The 21,964-nt window shown below is 54.8% G+C and overlaps 1 protein-coding gene across 1 annotated transcript; it reads right to left on the bottom strand.

Moving 5' to 3' along the window:
• Window positions 1-1,378: 1,378 nt before the first annotated feature.
• PGAP6 (post-GPI attachment to proteins 6) lies at window positions 1,379-20,766 on the bottom strand. Its single transcript, XM_054080872.1, has 13 exons — window positions 20,628-20,766; window positions 14,519-14,696; window positions 12,706-12,913; window positions 12,492-12,625; window positions 11,857-12,122; window positions 10,617-10,945; window positions 9,161-9,254; window positions 8,475-8,598; window positions 7,664-7,800; window positions 5,290-5,468; window positions 4,670-4,816; window positions 4,166-4,282; window positions 1,379-3,639 (listed from the first exon to the last, which is right to left on the bottom strand). Exons 1-13 carry the CDS (start codon window positions 20,725-20,727, stop codon window positions 3,343-3,345), a joined length of 2,310 nt encoding a protein of 769 aa, XP_053936847.1. The 5' UTR covers window positions 20,728-20,766; the 3' UTR covers window positions 1,379-3,342.
• Window positions 20,767-21,964: the final 1,198 nt, after the last annotated feature.

The following is a 21,964-nucleotide window of genomic DNA, read 5'->3' as shown; positions in this document are numbered from 1 at the left end:
GTCAACAAGTAGCTACAAGAGCAGAGAAACTTAATGGAGCTCCCGAAGATAGCACCAATTATCACAGAATTGTGTAGGCTGGAAGAGACCTTTGAGTCCAACACTTCCCCCAATACTGCCAATTGCACGACTAAAGCGTGTCCCTAAGGACAACATCCACACATCTTTTAAATCCTCCAGGGATGGGGACTCCACCACTGAGAACTCTTTCCATGAAGGAACGTTCCCTAATATCCAATCTAAACCTCTCTTGGTGCAAATTAAGGCTATTTTCTCTCATCCTAGCATTTGTTACTTGGGAGCACCCACCTCACTGCAACCTCCTTTCTGGGAGCTGCAGAGAGCGATGAGGTCCCCCTCAGCCTCCTCTTCTCCAGGCCAAACAGCCCCAGATCACTCAGCCACTCCCACAGCCCCTGGGCTTCTAGACCCTTCCCCAGCTCCATTCCCTTCTCCAGACGCATTGCAGCCCCTCATAGAATCATAGAATCACCAGGTTGGCAAAAGCCCTCTTGGATCATTGAGTCCAACCATTCCTATCTGCCACTGAACCGTGTCCCTGAGCACCTCGTCTACTCGTCTCTTAAACACCTCCAGAGATGGGGACTCCACCCCCTCCCTGGGCAGCCTCCGCCAGGGCCCGGTGACCCTTGCTGTGAAAATTTTTTTCCTGATATCCAGTCTGAACCTGCCTTGGCACAGCTTGAGGCCATTGCCCCTTGTCCTGTCCCCTGTCACTGGGGAGAAGAGCCCAGCTCCCTCCTCTCTACAACCTCCTCTCAGGCAGTTGTAGAGAGTGATGAGGTCTCCCCTCAGCCTCCTCCAGGCTAAACAGCCCCAGGTCCCTCAGCCGCTCCCACACCCCCTGTTCTCCAGCCCCTTCACCAGCTCTGTTCCCTTCTCCAGCCCCTCAAGGTCTTTCTTGGAATGGGGGCCTGAATCTGAACCCAGGATTCGAGGTGCAGCCTCCCCAGCGCCGAGGGCAGGGGGTGATCCCTGCCCTGCTCCCGCTGGCCACTCCATGGCTGATCCCAGCCAGGGTGCTGGTGGCCTTCTTGCCCACTCCTGGCTCATCTTCAGCCGCTGTCACCCATCACCCTTGGGGCCTTTCCAGCCGCTCTTCCCAAGCCTGGAGCTGTTTGGGGTTGTTGTGACCCAAGTGCAGGACCCGGCACTTGTCCTTGTTGAACCTCATCCCGCTGGTAACAACCCACAGATCCAGCCTGTCCGGGTCCCTCTGCAGAGCCTCCCTGCCCTCAAACAGACCAACACTCCCACCCAGCTTAGTGTCATCTGTAAACTCACTCAATCCCTTCATCCAGAACTGCCCTCACCCCCCCAGTATTTGCACCACAGATTTGCCCTCAAATATCATTACCTTTATTAAATTATAAAACTGTAAGCTTTAAAATTTACCATATAAAATAATCACAGGTATTAAGAGCAAAGGAAAAAAAACAACCAAACACCCTTTTTTTCCCCAGACACATGAATTCCCTCAGATTTGACCCCAAATAATTAACCCCCTCTCCCCCAGGCACCTGACACAACCTCGTGCCAAGACCAACAGTTGCAGAAGAGGGGGCAAAAGCAGAATTTCAACAATCAAACACAAAATAAACAATCATATTAGCAGGATTTCTCACCCTAAAGGGCTGGAAGCTCCTGACAGAAAATTCCCAAGGAGGAATTATTGCTTTCTCTGGGAACGGCAGCACCCGGGCGCAACCAGCAGCCTGGTACGGCTATGAAGGAGCGATGGTCCCTGCCGCAGCGCTGGGGCTGCATCGCCATTGTGCAAACCCAAAACGGGGCAGGGGGAAAAGTGCCTAAAAGTGATAAAAATTGGAGGAAGCCCTGAGGGCCCCATGTGCCCCCCTCCCACCGCACTGTCTTGGATGGCAGCAGCAAAGGGAAACGCAGGGGACGTGGGGGCCAGGGCCGGGAGCGCAGGTGAGCACCCATTGCTCATCCCACGCCTGCTTAAAAAGTCAAGAGAGCGGAGGAAGGATAGGGAGAGAGATAAAGTGCAGAGCTGAGCAGAAGGCTGAATGCTCTTCAAAGCAAAGGGATAATCCTGTTTCCTATGCACTAGGAGACATATCCTTCATTAGTCACTCCTTCCTCCCCAAAGCCACCTGAGAAGCGGCTCCGTAGATGACCTCCCGGGAGCACACACCAGACCAACCACAGTTGGAGTAAACCAGCAAGGAACGATGGATTTGAGCCCTTATCTATAGAATAAGGATAAGCAAAGGCAACTTTCCTGGTTGCCAGGTTTCTGTCCTCGCTTTCTGATGACTGCGTGCCCAATAATAAGGCTAAGGTGAGACCAAAGCCATCCAAGGAGCCCATGGTGCTGCTCCTGGCTGGGTGGGACACGGCTGGTGCCCTTCAATCAGCTGCCACTCCGCAGCAGGCTGGAGGAGCTGCAGCTCCGATGACATCCTGGACCACCTACACTGCCCAGGCAGAGCTTCGCACATGCCAAACCCACAAAAGGGAGGAAGACAGTGAATTCCTGACCATGGGGAGGAGAAGCGAACAGCACAGCATTTTGGCTCCTTCCAGATGAGCTAAGAGGCTAAAGTCAAACTTACACTAAACCCTGCGCTGCTGCAGGTTTCACAGCTCTAGGCAAGATGCTGCTGATGCCTCTCGCACGTCCCCATAGGTTTTTTTTTTTTTCACATTCCTGCTAAGTCCTGAATCCAGGGCCCAAGACCCGGCGTCATTCTTGCCCCCCCCAAGTTAAGACTAGGTAAGAGCAGCACCATCTGTTTCACAGGGAGAGAGGCTCCAGACCCCCATGGAGATGGTGGCCAAGGGCCCCATGCACGCTGGGAGCAGGTCCCTCCCTCCGCATCAGCACCAAGGGCACACAGCAGCATTTCCCCTCCTGATCAGAACAAACCCACTCTTCTCTTGGGTTCAAATGCTGACCGCAGGATGGCAGGGGAAAACCCCGTCCCACAGCTTGGACAGTGGGCACAGGGAAGAGCTAAAGCCATGGCTCCAGCTCAGTACGGGCTAAGCCCAAGCCTCATGGATGCAGCAGGAGGGGAAGAAGGGTTGGCAATTTCCCCCAGGGCCACAGGGAGGTGGGGGACAGGCTATTCCTTGATCTAGAACCATGAAGAGCCTGCCCTATCCCAGCAAAAAAGCAGAGGTGGCCTCAAACTTGTCTGCACAGGACAAGCTCAACGTTTTCATCTTTAAACCTGGTCCATACTGCACTCTCCCAGCCAGTGAATGAGCAAGTAAGAGGATCACCGACATGCGAGAGAGGGGCAGCCCAGACAAAGAGCAACCTCCACCTCTGCCACTGGCAGCTGAGCTGTTTCAGGTCACAGCATAGAGCTCCTCACGGTCATTCTGGCAGATCTGATAGCGACAAGTCAGCTTCTGTGACCAGGCCCAGGGCTTCTTATGCTTGTCCCGAGGAGGAAGCAAGAAAGCAACGCTGGAAGCCACCAGCACATGCCAGATGCTGTGAGTGTAGTAATAGTTCTCATTGGTTTCCATGAATGCATATACTGAGATGGCGATGAAAGCCAAGGTGATCCCTGGGAGGAGGTAGAAAACCCAGCGTTTCCACGAGGAGGGGTAGCAGTGTCTGCGTTTCACTCCGTGGTGAACCTGGAGGTGTGAGAGCACAAGAAGACTAGAGCAGAAGCAGAAGCTTAGGCAGGGGGTAACAGGCAGTGCTGCCTGAGCCAGGAACATCTGCCAACCTCACAGCAAGAGGGGGTGCCTGCTGCCCCTGAGAAATTCACCCTCCCCCCTTCCTGGACGCATCTCTTGTGTGCAAAAGCCCCTCTCCAGGTGTGGCATTAAAGCCCAGCACAGACACTATAGCTCCAGAGTCCTGGCTCCTGCCCTGGCATGGGCAACAGTCGACTCTTCTGGGACAACACTCCAGCCACAGGCATGTGTTCAACTGGAGCTGCGGCAGCTGGAATGTGCCGAGTTCTGTAGCCAGGTGATTTCTCAGCAACTGGAGGGATGGAATGCAAATCCTTTGCCCTGCTGTCCCTCCACCTGGGCGTTTCAAGGAGATCAAGCCATGCCTGTGGATGGGCTGAAGCCTGGGGTCTGCTTTGCCACCACCATTGTCCGGAGGGGAGCCAAGGGCAGCAGGTCCAGCCTGGCTGCCCGTACTTACCCACGCTGCAATCATGATGACGAGGGCAAAGAGGCAGGGGCCCATCATGTTCCACACCCCTCTGCGGTCCAGCTGCAGGGACATAGCAATTAACAAGGTTCCCAAGATGAAAAGGACCTGGGAATGAGACAACACCACTCTAGTGAGCAGCTCATCTGCTGCCAGAGCACCGCCAGCCATTCCAGAGGCAGGGAAGACCTCACCTCCTAGCCAGCCAGCCCTGCACACAGGACTCGGGAGCAACACCTTCAGGAGAAACCAGAGGACCCACAAACCTTTCCCACAAATCTCAGTCCCCTCAGGCCCAGTCCCTGAAAGCACACAAGTTCACGATCCAAACTCCTGAGACAACACAAGCCACTGGTTTACAAATCAGGGTGGCAATGAGTAACAAACAGGCTGGGCTGTGTCATTAAAACCCAGCCGTGAGAGGGCTCAGCGTGGCCACCCGTGGCTTGCCTGGCTCAGATCTGGCTCTGCCGTGTGGCGTTACCCGACACTCACGTATTTCAGGATCTTCTTCACCCGGGACATGCACAGGATCGTCACCCAGATGGACACCACGGATCCCAGAAAGTCACAGTACTGTAGTGTGTCATAGTCCATGATGCACATCACTGCAACGCCTGGCTGGTCACACGCGTGGTAGAACTAGAGCCAGGGAATAAAAGCAAAGGCTAGCATGGATCCAGCAGCAGCACACGGCTGTCTGAGAAGGAGAGGTAGGAGAAGACTCAGCCTGTGGTAGCCACAATCCCTCCTGGCAGTGCCTCCAGGAAGCTCCATCAAACCACCCTGGCATTATGGAAAGCAGATGAGAGCAGACATCAACCTGCATCCTCCCAGCAGCAGATGAGAGCTCCTAGGACAGCACCCTTCAAGGGCTTCCACGCTCTCGGCTCCCTGGGGTCCCAGCACCAAATACAAGCACCCACAGGGTGGGTGGAAGAGCCCAGTGAAAATAACCCTCCTGTCAAGCTCTAAAGGGGCAGGACATGTCCATGGAGCTGCTTGTCCAACGATCCTAGAAGCTCCTTATGGAACTCCGGGATGGATTGCTATACCAAGGAATTCAGTCCGATGCAGCATTCCTGACAGGGGAACAGACAAAAGGCAATGCCTACCGTGGAGAAGAACATGGTGTAGGTATAGACGGAGGCCTCCACCAAGTAGTAGCGATAAACAGCAACTGCTATGGCTGGCAGGAACATGAGGTTGCTCAGGGTGAGCAGGAGGGTGGCCAGGTTCTGTGCGCCAACAGACTGAGCCTTGGTGTCGTCTGTGCAGCTCCACCCGCCCCAACCTGTGGAGCAGAGAGGCTTGGTGGGTCTCGCATGCCCTGCCTTGTCCTTATGCAGCACCCAGCGGGAGCCTGCGACTCCTCAGAAACAATCACGCCCCAGGAGCATCTCCTGGGCTCCTTTCCCTTGCTCCACCAGCCACTTGCACTTGCTGTTCTCAGGATGGTCTCATCACTCATCACATGCTGTGCTGTGTAAAGTCTTGGGGAACCCCAGCAGAGCCCCATGTCTGCTTTGAGGACATTAGCCAGGCTGTTCCCAACAAGCAGGCTGACCAGAGAAGTTGTGGCTGCCCCATCCCTGCAGGTGTTCAGGACTTTGAGCAACCTGATCCAGTGGGAGGTGTCCCTGCCCATGGCAGGGAGCTGAAGCTGGATGGGCTTTAATGTCCCTTCCAACCCAAACCATTCCAGGATTGATTCTATGATTCTACATACAGTATGGGTCTGTCCAGGCTAGCACTTTTCATCCCTACAGTAACGCAACACACATGTTACTTGCAGGAGATATGTTAAGTGCTTGAGACTCAGATGCTTCAGATCATTGGTGTAAGCTGGGTGCAAGATCTCTACAGATCCCAGAAATCAGGGTGAAGAATGTTCCACAACCCTGAGGAAGCCATTGGGCTCCCGTCTTGCCCTCCTGTCACATCAGGGCAGTCTGCAAAGCCAGCTCAGGTCGCGCTGGGTCTTGCTCAGCTGAGTTTTGAAGATCTCTAACGATGGAGACCTGGATACTGTGCAAAGCTGAACAACTCTGACAGGAAGAAATTTGTCTTCTTCAATTTAGGTGGAAGTTTCCTTGCTGCAACCTGTGGCCTCTTGCCCTTTCCTTTTGCTCCCCTAGAAAAGCTTGTAAAACCTGTGGGCAGCAGAAGGTGTGATTCAATCCCCTTCCAACTCCTCTTCTCCAGAGTGACCAAACCCGCTGCCTCAGCCCAGGGTGACATCCAGGCCTGTGCTGGGCAGGTGAGAGTGAGAACTTCCTAGAGGAGAGCACATGCTCTAGGCTTGACACAGGAGTCAGTTCTCAGCCAAGGACTGAGCTGAGAGTCTTCTACAAACACAAACCTGCCTTTTTTCCTTTTTTTTTTTTTTTTTTAATTTTAATTATTTTAATTCAAAATTAGGGCGCCCATGCCCTTCTTTTGGGGAAAGGAGGTCAGCCACAGGGCAGCCTGGGTATGTGCAGGCACACCACGGTCAACAAGCAGAGCTAAAAGTAGCATCCATCCCATTACAGCGTCACCAGAAACCAAGCCAGCCGCTCTGCCCCTTCTGCCAGCTCCCTGCCAGGCAGAGCCCAGGGAGACCGCTCTCTCCAGTTTATTTCTAGGTCATGAATACGCAGATGGGGCATTTTGCTCTGAGAGATTCAGCAGAAAGCTGTCCTCAGCCTGATTCCCCAGTTCCCTTGGGGTGCTCTGTGCTTCCCAGAACCCGGCACCCCTCAGGGAAATTAGGATGCTGTTCTCCATCTCGCTCCTCGCTGTGCATCAGCACTGCAGCGGGGACATTCTGGCTCAGGCCCAAGGCAGCAGTGAACCACAGCTTGCCTTGTCCTTCTGCTGAGAACAGGTACACGGGCCCACCCAAGCACAGCAGAGCTATCATCTTCCCTAGACTGCTGATTCCCGCCCAGCCTTCTCATCCCATTAAGATAATTAGCAGCTGACACAGATGTTCTTCCTCCAGGGGCACCTCTGAGTCTGGCTCTTGGCAGGAGATACAGCACTATGGCAAAGCACAGACAGGGACCACAGCCTGGTCTCATTGCATAAGCACCCTCTGTAACAAACTGCCCTGGAAGGCACAGGCTCCAACGCACTTCCAGGCAGCCCTGCTGCCCCCCAGTATCTGTGGAGATGCTCAGAAGCAACTCTCCAAGCTCTGAGAGTCTCCAAGCTGAAAGCTAGACGACCACTGAGCAGAAAGCTGTCCTCAGCCCGATTCCCCATTTCTCCTGGGGTGCTCAATGCTTTCCAGAAGGCAGCACCTCTCAGGGAAGTCAGGATGCTCCCAAAGAGGTCACCACGGATGCAGAAGGCTCTCTGTGCAGGTGCTGTAAGATCAGGTTGTTCCTAACAGCTGCGGCAGATCCCAGCCTTCCCAACCCAAACATCAGCATGTTGTTGTCACCCGAAAATGTGGCCTCCCCTTAGGAAAGATGGCAAAGCTTCCCAAGAAAACGCACTCACCAGCCTTGCAGCTGCAGCCAGCATAGAGGTAGCCGTGTCTTCTCAGGAGGCTGCACTGTCCATACGACCCACAGTCATTGAAGCAGGGGGTGAGGTATGCGAAGACTGTCACTTTGGCTTCCGTGGCATTACATTCGCTGCAGTAGAGGAGGTTGCATTGGTCCCCCACCCTCAGGGCAGCCGGGTGCACAGGGGTCACTCTGCTCCAGAGGGTCAGGCCACGCTCAGGCATGCAAACTCCCTGCTCTTTCCAGATCTGCTCCATCCCTCCCAAGAGCGAGGAACTGAGTCTGCTCCCCCTCCACTCAGATACGCAGGTGGGACTCAACGATCCCCAGGCCCCCTTAGGAGAGCCCAATACCCACAGCCAGCACTGCCAGTACTGTCTCAGACTTCAACAGCGTGTGCTTGGCCCCTTATGCACAGAAGCAAACTGCAAGATGACGGGCATGACTGCCTGCCCTTCAGAGATCCCTTGAAGCAGTAACAGCGGCATTTTCATTTAATTTCCCAATTTATCACCTCAAAATCCACCTGGGGAAGGGGAAGCTCATCCAGGCAGGCTCTGCCACTCAGAGTCTGTGCAAAGCATGCCAGCTCAGCACCAAACTCCTTGGGTGCCTACAGGAGAGCAAGTCAGGACCACCCACCTCCTTCCCCCTTCGCAGCCATGGTTTCACTTATACCAGGTGAGACAAGCCCACAGCAGTGAGACAGGGCTTCAGTTTTGCTCCTGCTGGCCAAGGGCAATGGCATGTGGACGTAGAGTGCTCTGAACCAGCCCCGAGGTGGGATGACACACCAGACTCACCCCTGGCCCTTCGGGCAGATGAGCTGCAGGGAGATGAACCAGTCATCCGTCTGCGGGTACAGGACAATCAGCATCGCTTCCGCAGAGGATGGGCTTACGCTCAGAGGGTAGCCCTGGAAAAAAGCTTAAAGAAAAGACGGGGCTTTGGTGGGTCAGAACTAGGGGACAAGGGCCCATGGCAACCCCAGGCTGAGATCAGCTGCACAGGAATCAGATGCCCCTGTGGCTCCTCGCTCCTATCCTCAGTAGGCATCAGGGAGGATGGAGAGGACCCTCGCTCCCAAGGCCCTTGTTTTCACCTTCATCTCAGCTCTCGATACCTGCCTGGACAGCACAAAACACCTGGAACAGCCCATTTGCTTGGCTAGTCCTCCAGTGCAGAGCTCAGCTTCTCTGCACACCAGCAAAGCCTTGACCATCTCCAAAACCCCTGACAACGAGGCTGGAAGAGCCCCATCTAGCAACTAGACCTTTGGGTGGAGGCTAACTCCTGGTGCCAGACTAGTATCTGCACCCCAGCACCCTGGGCACATGCCAGCATGGAGACCTCAGGAGGGTTTGCGCCAAAATCAGCTCCCCTGGGACACCCCACAAAGTCCTGAGCCAGCTAACAGCTCAAGAGGTTTAAAACCAAAGCCCCGAGATGGTATAGATGAGCTGGCGGTGGCTGCCAGCGTCTCTCATACCTGTGCTGCAGTTCTGTGTGGCATTGAGGGACAGCACCGGTGAAGCAGCACTCACACACGCTACCACGGTGGCATTGGCCAGGCCCACAGATGTCTGTGCAAAGAGAAGAGTGTCCCACATCAGAGTGCTCCAATGCCACTCCCCTGCACAACTCCTCTCCCATGCTGCCCACGGTGCAGGGGAGCAGCAGGTGACAATAAATGCTGCAGATCAAGGTCACCCATCAATTCACCAGCTCTTCTGGGCAAACTGATGTTCACCTGACCATGAGCCAGCATGTGTCCTGGGGTGCATAAAGCATGGCATCACCAGCTGGGTGAGGGAGAGGATTGTCCTGCTCTGCTGCACACTGGGGAGGCTTCGTCTCCAGCACTGGGGGCAGTTTCGGGTGCCACAGGATAAAAAGGATCTAAAGCTACTGGAAAGTGTCCAGAGGAGGCCACAAAGTTGGTGATGGGTTTAGAGGGGAAGCTGGGTGAGGAGTGGCTGAAGTCACTCGGTCTGCTTAGCCTGGAGGAGACTGAGGGGAGACCTCATTGCACTCTGCAACTTCCTCACGAGGGGAGGAGGAGAAGGAGCAGGTGCTGAGCTCTTGTCTCTGGTGCCCAAGGACAGGACCCAAGGGCATGGCAGTAATATGTGCCAGGACAGGGTTAGGTGGGACATTTGGAGAAGGTTCTTTCCCCAGAGGCTGGTGGAGCACTAGAACAGCTCCACAGGGAAGCAGTGATGGCACCAAGCCTGACAATATTCCAGAAGCACTTGGAAAAGGCCCTCAGATGCATGGCGTGAGTGTTGGGGTCGTCCTCTGCAGGGACAGCAGTTGGACTCGCTGAGACTCGTGGGTCCCTTCCAACTCAGGACATTCTATGATTCACCTCACCATGCACTGCCACCATGTTACACGCTGGCTGAAAGGCAGAACCTCCCGGGGGACCGCACGGGGGAACTGCCCCAAAGCTGGGACACTCGCACAAGCCCATGGTTTCAGTGTGAGCACAGGGTGCCAGAAGTCAGAGGCAGAAGGACATCAGGGCTCAGTCAGCCCAAGCATCATAGTCCACATTTCAGGGCACTGACTTTGGGATGTCATGAAAGAGTATGGGAATCAGCAACTCAGGCAGAGACATCTTTGGGTCTCCCTGCTTAGTCTCCTCTCTTGGTGGCAGGATGCCATGCTTCGGTGGAGAAGATGGCATTGCAGCTGCTTTCCATTTAGTCTCTCCTGCGTCACTGCCACTGCGTGCCAGCAGGCTGTGGCATTTGAACAGGAGCTGACAGGTGGGACACACTGGAAGCAGCTAGAAAAGGCTAAGAGTGTTTTGTGACAACAAAAAAAGAAAAGGAAATAGTCCCACCTCTGCCTATAACCCCTGGAATTTGCTGACAAACCAGCCCAGGAGCAGAGACAAAGCTCCGCAGAGGGAACATGATCTCACTGCTCAGCCTCCGCACCTTATTAAGCAGGAGACTGACCACGAGGGAACCTCCACTGTCCATGCCCGTGTTCAAGTTGAGGAGGAGGATGGTTGGGGAGATGGAGTGCACAGGCACACTGGGACCATTCAAGAGCCTGTAGCGTACAGACACCACATCCAGGTCCTCACGAACGATGGGCTGGTTCTGCAGACAGAAGCTCCTCTGGATGGACGCATTGCGCAAAGCCCCTCCTGTAGACAGGCTGGGGCTCCCAATTGCTCCTGTGCTACCTGGTCTGGGACCAGTTTGGCTCTGGTTTAGGCTGCTGAAGTTAAGGAATGAACTGGTACTGCCTGGTTTGCAAGCTGTAAAGCAAAAAAAAGGAGAAGACTCAGCATAGTTTTCTAGCACTTTTTCTAGCTCCAGATCTTCAAGTGATAGCACAAAGTGGGGGTATTTCAGCTCATTCACAAACTCCAGCATTGGCTACAGCCTCTGAAAGGCACTGTCTCTGCAGGGGGAACTCTAGCATCAGTATCCATACGCTGAGACCCTGATGAAAGCCAGGCAGTGGTACTGTGAGTGGAAGCACCGTGAAGCTGCAGGGAAGGGAGAATAGAAGAAGGGACAACACACACCATACCAATACCTCAGTGTACCAGTGTACCCAGAGAAGAAAACTTTAGAAAATGTACCTAGTTGGTGAGCTTTCAAGACTCCTGAGAGTCAAACAAGGATCATGGTTGCATAATAAGAAGATGAAAGATGCCTATCACAGCTACAAGGACCTAGTGACCTCCTGAGTCACAAGGTGTCACCTCAAATGGTGACACCCCCTCACTACAACCCATCACGTTACCTCAAGTAAACCTCTGTGAGATGGTTTCCTGTCTGTAGCCTGCTTTATGGCCAACCAATAGTCAACATATCATTACAGGCCGGTGCATCTACCCCAAACCCTTCTCCCCACTAGATTTTAAGCCAGCCACTGCTTCCCAAACACCCTTTGGAAAATATAATTTCTTCAGAGACCCTGAAACTTTTCAGGCTTTTCCAGAACAGGCAGCTCCAGGGAGCATCCTTCCTAGGGGAATGCCAGAGCCTTCACTTTTGACCCCAAAGTAACAACTAGGTCTCAGCCCCCAAGGTTGTGCCCAGGCAATCAGCATGCTGGGTTACGCGAGCCACCACAGCCACCCAAATGCCCAAGAGAGACACAGAAGACACAATGTTCTTTCTGGTCCTTCTGATAGAGCTAGGGAAAACAGAAGCCCACCTGTGAAAGAAGCCAGCATCTCCACCGACACACTTGCATCACCAGCGTGCAGACTCTCCACCATGATCTGCAGCCACTTCTCCCAGGGGGGTGAATCCAAGGCCAGGCTGCAGTTTATGTTCCCAGTGCATGTGATGATCCTCTGGAAGGACTGGGGCAGTGTGATGGAGCCCAGCACTACCCGCACAGCACACGCTTTCTGCTCGTTTGTCACACACCTTTGCAGCTCAAACTGCATCCTGGCGGCGTGCTTGGGAACGAAGACCCTGCAGGAGGAGGGACCAGCAGCTTGCAGAGCTCACACTCTCAACACACGCCAGCCATGACAGGCAAGAGCTAGATTGCCCTGGACGGTGGTGTGGAAACCCTTCCCAAGGGAAACATCTCAAAGAACTAAAATTCCCGCCGCTGAACCCCTAAGACCACCTGGAAAAAGTCAGAAAAGGGCGCTTGCGTGCTTCCCATGCAAACCCTACCACTGCTGCAGGGAGCTCAGGAAATGGCCTTGGAGACCCTCAGGCTCCAGAGCACAGTCCAGCTCGCAAGCGAACAGCAGCAGCTTCTCCTAAAGAGCACCCATGGGAAATCCCACTCTCCCATGGCCCCCAGTCCTTCTAGCTGTGGCTCTCACTCACTTGACATGCAGCGGCTTAGCAGGTGAGACGATGGTTTGTGGCATGGTGACACCAGGCTCCAGAACAGGCATATCCGTGAGTCTGAGCACAAACATATCTGCCTGGAACATATAGGGGCATGGAGTGGAGAAACCCTGTGGAAGAGGAGAGCAGATGGGTCAACAAGACACACTGGACAGAGTTGGATGTCCGGGACCCTCACCGGGACCCTCACCTTCACTTCAATCCTGCCAGCAGCCTCTGGAAGATGGGCAGCAATGAACCAGTCTCCGGCAGCAGGGGTGGTGACGTTCACAAAGGTGGTGTTTTGCACAGTGCTGCTCAGGGTGATGCTGATGTTATAGGAAGGACGGATGGTCGCATTTGCAGGAAAACGAGTGCCCAGTGGATTAATTACAGGAGGGGCTCCGTAGCGAAAGTGCCTGAAAAAGAAACCAGAATGCAACTAAACCGAGAAATGTAAGCACGCTGACAAGATGAACTGGGGTACAAACTCATCATGGGACTCATCCAGGTTGGCCTGGGATTGGACAGGGAGCAGGATGGAAAAACTCCACAGTTTCAAGTGGACCACAAGAGCTGTCATTCTCATCTGGTGAGGATTGGCTGCTATCAGCTTATCCGGGATTTATTTACAGATTGGTTTAAGTTGGCTGCTTATTAAGATAAGGATTTACACGGTTCCATCAAGCCTGAAAGCAAATTTCCACACTTACTAAGGTTAAGCCCCAGCCGCAAGACTACTCCTTTTTCAAAACCATCAGCAAATTCCCCACGTAGGCTAAAACATCGACAAAGGCTTTCGTTCTCTGGTCAAGATTTGCATCTTCCCTCTTGCCTCTTTTAAGGAGGGCAGGCAGACAGACTAAAAAGATGCTTACCAAAGGAGGTCTGCGGACTGACTTCAGTACAGCAGCACTTCTGCTTTCCAGATAAGCAGCCCAACGTTCAAAGTGCCAGAGAAGCAGGCAGTTAAGTAATACCAAAGACATTTCTTTGGGCAGCCCATTTGGCATTTAATTTGCTTGCTTTTGGACTGCACTGCAACAGAACAATGGATGCAACAGGTCCGGCAAGCAAATGTGACAGGTGATGCGTTATTAACTTGTTTGAGCTGGGCTGGTCTTCACTTGGTTAGGGTATTGCTCAGCTGCTGCCTTGTCCCTCACATCCCTAAACTATTAGAAATCTTTCTGGGAAGCAGGAATTGGGAATATCATCTGTGCCAGACTGCTCTGGAGCAACCAAAAGCACTGGACTGTGCCCAGGATAGATTAGGGAAGCACAAGTCAAGCAGCAGACTTGAGTTGCTACCAAGATCTCTGTGGAATAGGTACCAGAAGCACATGTCTGAGGGCACAGCTTGCCCAGGAAACTTGGGACCTCCCAAGGTACAGCTCAAAGTCTTCCAAGTTTTTGACCTCAAATCCCCCAACAACTTAAGTGCTGCTTGCAGCAGCATTTCTTTCACTGGCATTGAGTTTGCAGTCTTCTCATACTCTTGTGTCTTCAGGACTCAGCATTCCCCTCCTATCTCTGCTCCACACACAGTTGCATCCCTCCCAAAGCATACCCAGTTTTTGCGGTTCCTCTGCAATGGGGAATTTGCCTCCAACTGGTTTGGGTCCTCTCAAGCCCTTTATAGTCCTGCCGCATCCTTTGGTACCATGTGCAGGATCCTGCCAGGCACAGAAAGGTCCAGGAACTCCTTTGCTTATGAGCACTAGTACCAGTCTCACTGTGAAGCTCTCTTCAATGTTCCTAAGGCATTACACCTACACCTAAGGCATCTATACCTATACCATCATGTCTGATAGACAGCCCCAGATCCACCAGTAATGTGAACATGAAATACTCCTACAGAGTTAAACAGATTTAGTGCTCGTACATTAAGAAACTACAGCTGCTGAAACAGATGCCCAGCCTCCTAAAAACAACCACGAGCAACAAGGACAAGAGGAGGGCAGCCATAAGCAACAAGGACAGGAAGCCCACACGGGCAAGCAGTGGCCCAGGGACATACATACACTGTGATCTCCATGCTGGTGCACTCAGGTCCTTTCCCCCGGGATGCTTGCAGGAGCCAGCGAAGCTGCACAGTGTCTTCTGGCACATGGAAGTGGAAGAGCTTGGCATTGCCATACCAGCTGTAAAAGGACAGCTTCTGTGCGCTTTGAGAGAAGTACTCGGAGACATACAGGGAGTCTGGAAGGGAGAGAGCATAGCAGTTGCTGTGGTGGCTGCTAGGGGCAGGCTGCAGGGCTACAACCACCCACAGGAGCTCTAAGGTTGCTGGAGAGAAGCACTTTATGTCCCTGATTTCTCATCCCAGTCCCACAAGATACGTGGTGATCTATGCTGCTTCTCCAGCCAGAACCGCCCACATCTCTGCTACAAAACCATCACCCGGAGCCAGAGAGCACTAAAAGATGCCTTAACTATGCTCTGCGAGATGTGCTCTGAAGATGATAGATCACCAGAGACACTGAGGAGAAGGAGGAACTGATCAGGAGGAAAAGTTGACGGCACAAGAAAAGGCAATGAAGTGGGCAGCAGCAAACCCTGGGGTGAGCGGTACAGAGCAGATGGGTGCAGGGGTCCTCTGGGCTCCAGCAGCAGCTTATGGTGCCAAAAGGCAAGAGCTATGCCCTCGCCTATCTCTGCTGAGCACACGGGCTGATGTTATCGGTCAGGATACACATACTGTGCAATACATCGCCTTCCTGTGACAAGCAATGTGATGAAAACCCATGTGCTGCAAACCTAACTCCGCTTTCAGACATACCTTCCACAGCCTAAAGATTTCCCCTACTTGGAAAAAAGGCTGCTAGGGCAGTGAAAACAGCCCTAGAGTAGGATGAAAAGTCATGCAAGAGGATAACAGCTGTTCAGTCCAAGTGCTGTCAGGACTAGCAAGACCCTCCATTCAACCCTCTACCTAGTTACGCCTACCCGTCACCCCCAGCCTGCTGAGAATTTCACCTGTCAGCAGGAAACCCATCAGACTGCAGCTTAGGAATGGAAAAGAAACCTCACACCAGGATAGAGAAGGGGACAAAACTGCATGAAGACAGCCGAGCCAAGGCCATGCTGCCCACTCAAACACAAATTTCCTAACACTCAGCAAGGGGGTACATGAAGACGTCTTCACGCCTCTGCCGAGCCCTCCCAGATGCTCCTTTTTCACTCTGAAATTCCCTGGAGTGGTGAGAAACCACGGCACCATTCAGATTCCTCATTTCTATCAAAGAACAAAGCAGCAAGCAGGGTTTAACTTGCTTGCTTCCAACGCTGCACAGGGGCAAGCTGGAAACACGGAGGACCCTGCTGAGTTTAAGAAAGATGCCAAAGAAAGAGGAGAACAGTCCTCAGGCAGGACCAGAGCCTTGGCATGTACTTTGTGCCAAGAAACGTCTAATCCTAGCAGGAACTACGATTCATGCCCCAAAGCGGGATGCAGGTCGGCCTGCACCCACGGCGCTGCAAAGAGACAGGAACAGTAATCGTGGGTTTAATTTCCTGGCAAATTACCAAGCCAAAGCCTCCAGGCACCCTGCAAATCCAACAGTGAAAGGAGGAAACAGGAAAGCAAGAAATACCAGCCATGCAAGCCAAACGGAGGATGTGTTGGTGGAGGAAGAGTGCAGCCGCCTTCCCTCACCAGGGGCTGCCCCAGCACGGGGTCCAGCCAAGGGATCAGCACTTGCAACACCTTTAATACATGGGGCCAGGCGAGGTCAGTGGGAAGGGTGAGCCCTGGGCAGGACGGCGAGAAGCCCACAGCACGTAGGCAGAGCTGCCCAGCTGCAGTCCCCGCACCAGAGAGCAGAGACCACAAAAGGCGCTTTTCAAGTAAATGCTCCCTGGCTGCAATGCCAGCAGAGTGCGTGGGGTATTATAGTCAAGAGCTGGCTGTGATCCCCTCCAAGCCTGGCTGTATTTGATGCACAGGAGCTACAGAAGGGAGCAGCCTTCAGTTGGTGGTGTCTATACCCCCAGCTGTGCTCTGCGTGCACACGGCATGTTCACTCCTGGGATTTTGTGGAGATGTTTGGGCACAGGATGAAGGCAGACAGGGACAGAAAACACAACTAGAGCTGGGAGAGCCCTGGCCTTGCTCAACACAACAGGTCCCCACCAGACCACCTGCATGGGGATAAGCCCTCCTGCCTTGACGCGAGGTGCTCCAACCCCACGGCTGTCACGCTCTGCATGGCCAACAGCCACGGTCACCACTCGTCCAGCACGTCCCTCACGAAGTTGAAGCATGCTTTATGTGGTTTTTGGAGAGGAGAGGACAGACTGGCTGCAAAATTAAAAACTCAAGCGATCAGCAATGCTACTTATTAAGGACTGGTCAATTATACAGCTCGAGCTCAAGGGCAGTAACAGGCTGAGGGCAGGCAGGCAGACCTGCCCACGCACTGCCTGTGAGCAGGTTTGCAGCCGCTGCCGCTGTACCAACAAAACACCAGCATGGACAAAGTCTGCTCACAAACAGCTTCTCTTGGTGATGACGTGCCATGACCTTACTTGCAGGCTTCACCGCACTGGGCACCTGAGAGCTGCACCCAGGGAGTGGGTGAGCTGACTCCCAGAACACCCTCTGCCTGGGCTAACAAGGAAATACCACAGGCAGATAAACCGAGAATCAGCTGAGAGAAGCCAGAAAGACAGGTCACAGCCCATTTGCATGGAGAGAGCGTACTCTTGTATTTGCTGTGCTCCATACACGTCCATCCCTTTCTATTCCGTGTGCTCCGCAGCATGGCATCACCTAGAAAGTCCCACTCGGCTGTTCTGTGATGTTAAACACCACTGAGCAAGGGAGTTGTCAAATGGATGTTGTTACCATCCACTCCCATACGAATTTCACACAAGCAGACTTCAAACATATTATGCAAAAATCAGAAGTGTTTTTAAGAGAAGAAACAAACCATGGTAGAATCATAGATGCAAAGGAGACGCGTTATTTGAATTTCAGAACACAGCCACCTGCAATAGCTTGGAAGTGTTTGTCCAAAGATGATCTCATGGTAGTTTTATTAAACGATAGCTTGACTGCTGGTTTCAGGACTTCCCACCAAAAGGACAAAGCCCTCATTTCCAAGCAGATACTGTTTAAAGCTACAGAGATGGTGAGCAGTCCGACTCAAGAACAGACATGGCTATGTGCCAAGATGCTCGGCCATCTATAATGTAACAGAAATGTTGTTCTTTTAGCCTGGGTCAAAAATCCATCTATAAATGTTCAAGGAAGTGGACCCTTCACTTCTCTGGGGAGGAGCTGACATCTTCAGCTCACAGACCTAACCCTACGGAGGCATTCACCGGCCAGCGGGACAGCACCAAGACAAACCAACCCCCCCACCTCAAGCACAGAGTGGCTCTCCAGGGCTGGGAACCCAGCTAGCAGGATGCCAGAGGAGGGTGAGCCTGGGGCAAAAGGCAATCGTGCCCATCAGCTCCTCAGAGCAGCCTTCACGCTCTGCAGACTGTGAGGAAGCAATAACCACAGTGAACAGTGGAGAGTCAACACCGCCACAAGCCTGCTTCTGCTATGGTATGAAGCAGGTGAACAGCCTCACCTCCTCAGACCCTTCCAGCACCGCAGATGCTGGCTGAGCTTCTGGAGGGGGAGGCACAGCCCTCTGGAACCACAGAACCCACACACCACACATCCCCTCAGCACCACTGTGAAGAGCATCCCATCACTCCACCAAACTCCTGCCTTGTTGCCTTGGAAGTAAAGTAATCAGGAACCAAAGCAAACCCAATCTGGGTCTGACCTCTCACTGCTCTGCAGCGCCCGACTCAAGTGCTCTCTGCCGGAGATAGTTTATAGAGTCCCAAGCACCTACATTGCTTGGGAAATCACAAAGGCCCCTCAAAGCCATCCCTGTCAGGAGCCGGGCTCAGACCGGCTCCTTGGGCTGCGTGGCTGACAAGCCCCCACTCACTTCAATGTCACCCAGTTGGTTTCCTACTGGTGCCTCTGCCCCCAGGACCACAGCCAGGCCACAAAGCCACCCAAGCCCAGCTCCTCTGCCAGATGTGCCCCTCCGTCCCAGCAGAGCATCCCCCAACTGCTCCAGAGCCCCCCATCCCCAAACTGCCCCTGAGCCCCACCCCAGTGGAACATACCCCAACTGTCCCCCCCAAACTGCCCCCAAAGTCCCTCCACCTTCAAACTGCCCCTGAGCTCCATCCCAGCAGAGCATCCCCCAGCTGCCCTGAAGCCCCCATTCCAAAGTGCCCCCGAACCCCTAACATCCAATTTCAGCAGAGCATCTCTCACCTACCCTTGAACCTCCCCTCCTCAACTGTCCCTGAACTCCCTCCATCCTCAAACTGTCCTTGATCCCCCCCCAACTCCAAACTACCTCCAAGCCCCATCCCAGCGGAGCATCCCTGAGCTCCCTCTACCCCCAAACTGCCCCCAAGTTCCCCCATCCCCAAACTGCCCCTGTGCTCCGTCCCAGCACAGCATCCTCCAACTGCCCCCAAATCCCCTCATCCTCAAACTGCCACCAAGTCCCATCCCTGCACAGCATCCCCCAGCTGCCCTGAGCTCTCCCATCCCCAAATCGACCCTTAGCCCCATCTCATCCCAGCATCCCCCAACTGACCCGATCTCTCTCTATCCTCAAACTGCCCTCAAGCCCCTCCATCCCCAAACTGCCCCCAAGCCCCTCCATCCCCAAACTGCCCCTACACTCCAACCCAGCAGAGCATCCCCCAGCTGTCCGATCCCCCCATCCCCAAACTACCCCTGTGCCCCACCCCAGCAGAGCATCCTCCAGCTGCCCATGCCCCATCCCAATGCAGCATCCTCCAACTGATCCGAGCTCCCCCTTCCCCCTACTGCCCCCAAGCTCCATCCCAGCAGAGCATCCCCCGACTGCGCCCAACCCCCCCATCCCCAAACTGCACAAGCCTCATCCCAGTAGAGCACCTCCCAGCTGCCCCGAGCTCCCCATCCCCAAACTGTCGCTGAGCCACATCTCAGAGCATCCCGCAACTGCCCCCAAGCCCCATCCCAACAGAGCATCCCCCAGCTGCCTAAGCTCTCATCCCCAAACTGACCCTGAGCCGCATCCCAGCGCGGCATCCCCCAATTGCCCCCAAACCCCCACATCACCCAACTGTCCCTGTACTCCACCCCTGCAGAGCACCCCCTAACTGCCTCCGAGCCCCATCCCAACACAGCATCCTCCAACTGATCCAAGCTCCCCTTCCCTCAACCGCTCCCAAACCCCCATATCCCCCAACTGCCCCCAAACCTCTGCATCCTCAAATCCCACATTCCCCAACTGCCTCCAAGTTCCCACATCCCCAAACTGCCCCCGTACTCCACCTCAGCAGAGCACCCCCCAACTGCCTCCAAGCCCCATCCCAACACAGCATCCTCCAACTGATCCGAGCACCCCCTTCCCCCAGCTGTCCCTAAAGCCCCCTATCCCCCAGCTGCCCCCAAACCCCCACAACCCCCAGCTGCCCCCAAACCCCTCACACACACCCCAGCTGCCCCCAAACCTCTCACATAACCCAGCTGCCCCAAACCTCTGACACCCCCTCAGCTGCCCCCAAACCCCTCACACCCCCCAGCTGCCCCCAAACTCCCACACCCCCCAGCTGCCTCCAAACCCCCACACCCCCCAGCTGCCCCCACACTCCCCAGCTGCCCCCAAGCCCCTCACACCCCCCAGCTGCCCCCACACCCCCCAGCTGCCCCCAAGCCCCTCACACCGCCCCAGCTGCCCCCAAACCCCTCACACCGCCCCAGCTGCCCCCACACCCCCACACCCCCCAGCTGCCCCCCAAACCCCTCACACCCTCCCAGCTGCCCCCAAACGCCTCACACTCCCCAGCTGCCCCCACACCCCTCACACCCCCCAGCTGCCCCCACACCCCCCAGCTGCCCCCATACCCCTCACACCCCCCAGCTGCCCCCAAACCCCTCACAGCCCCCAGCTGCCCCCACACCCCCCAGCTGCCCCCATACCCCCCAGCTGCCCCCACACCCCCCAACTGCCCCCAAACCCCTCACACCCCCAGCTGCCCCCAAACCCCTCACCCCCAGAGCTGCCCCCACGCACCCCCAGCTGCCCACACACCCCCCGGCCCGCTCCTCACCGGGCCCCGCGCGGGCCCCGCGGCCGGCGGGCAGCGCCAGGAGCTGGAGCAGCAGCAGCAGCAGCAGCCGCCGCAGCGGCGGCCCCGCTCCCCGCGCCATGGCGCTACCCCGGCATCACCGCCGCCCGGCCCGCCCCCCCCCGCGCCGCTTCCGCCGCCCCGCCCCGCCCCGGGGATGGACCGGGCACCGCACCGGGCACCGGGGGGGGGGGACGACACACAGCGGGGTGGGGAGTGCGGGCGGCCCGGGACGCTGGCACACAACGGGGACACCCCCCCCCCCCCCCCCCCCCCCCGCCCGCCCCGGGTTTGATTGTGGATGAGGAAAAAAGTTATTCGTGGAAAGGGTGGCACCAAAAATGCCGGGAAATCAGTTCTCTTAAGGCTCGTTTGGGAGTTTTAGAAAGAGAGCATCCTTTATCTGGGCAAGACGAGGCGTGATTGGGCAGGTGTTGGAGTCCCCATCCCTGGAGGGGTTCAGAAGACGGGTAGGCGAGGTGCTCAGGGATGTGGTTCAGTGGTTGATAGGAATGGTTGGACTCGATGATCCAAGAGGTCTTTTCCAACCTGGTGATTCTGTGTGATTCTGTGATCTCCATCGATCGTGTACAGCGAGACAGGAGCTGGGGCAGAATGGGTTTCCCACTTACAGTCATGGAATGGGTTGAGTTGGAATGGGCAGGGACACCTCCCACTGGATCAGGGGCTCTGAGCCCCATCCAACCTGGCCTGGAACCCCTCCAGGGATGGGGCAGCCACCACTGCTCTGGGCAACCTGTTCCAGCGCCCCCCCACCCTAACAGCAAACATTTCTTCCTAAAATCTCATCTTAATCTCCTCTTTATCAGCTTAAAACCATTTCTTCTTGTCCTATCCCTGATCAAGAGCCCCTCCCCAGCTTTCCTGGAGCCCCTTTCAGTACTGGAAGCTGCTCTAAGGTCTCCCCGCAGCATTCTCCAGGCTGAACAACCACAACTCTCCCAGCCTGTCCTCGTATGGGAGAGCATAGAATCATAGAACCACCAGGTTGGAAAAGACCTCTTGGATGATCGAGTCCAAACTTTCCTATCTGCCACTAAACCACATCCCTAAGCACCTCGTCTACCCATCTTTTAAATCCCCCCAGGGATGGGGACTCCCTGGGCAGTCTCTGCCAGGGCCTGATGACCGTTTTTGTAAAAAATTTTTTCCTGATATTCAATCTGACCCTCCCCTGTCGCAGCTTGAGGCCATTCCCCCTTGTCCTGTCCCCCGTCACTTGGGAGAAGAGCTGAGCACCCACTTCTCTACAACCTCCTTTCAGGCAGTTTTAGAGAGTGATATGGTCTCCCCTCAGC

This window comes from Cuculus canorus, chromosome 15 (assembly GCF_017976375.1).
Source record: "Cuculus canorus isolate bCucCan1 chromosome 15, bCucCan1.pri, whole genome shotgun sequence".
NCBI classification, from domain to species: Eukaryota; Metazoa; Chordata; class Aves; order Cuculiformes; family Cuculidae; genus Cuculus; species Cuculus canorus.
The sequence above is the reverse complement of the archived record's forward strand: the minus strand, read 5'-3'. Positions and strand labels throughout refer to the sequence as shown.

Excerpts from the sequence above, each read along its gene's own strand:
- PGAP6 (XM_054080872.1), bottom strand. The coding sequence starts at position 20,727 with ATGGCGCGGGGAGCGGGGCCGCCGCTGCGGCGGCTGCTGCTGCTGCTG. Across the intron at positions 8,599-9,160 it reads CACACAGAACTGCAGCACAG|CTTTTTTCCAGGGCTACCCT; the intron begins GTATGAGAGACG and ends CTTTTCTTTAAG. Across the intron at positions 4,283-4,669 it reads TGAAGAAGATCCTGAAATAC|GTCCTTTTCATCTTGGGAAC; the intron begins GTGAGTGTCGGG and ends TCTCATTCCCAG.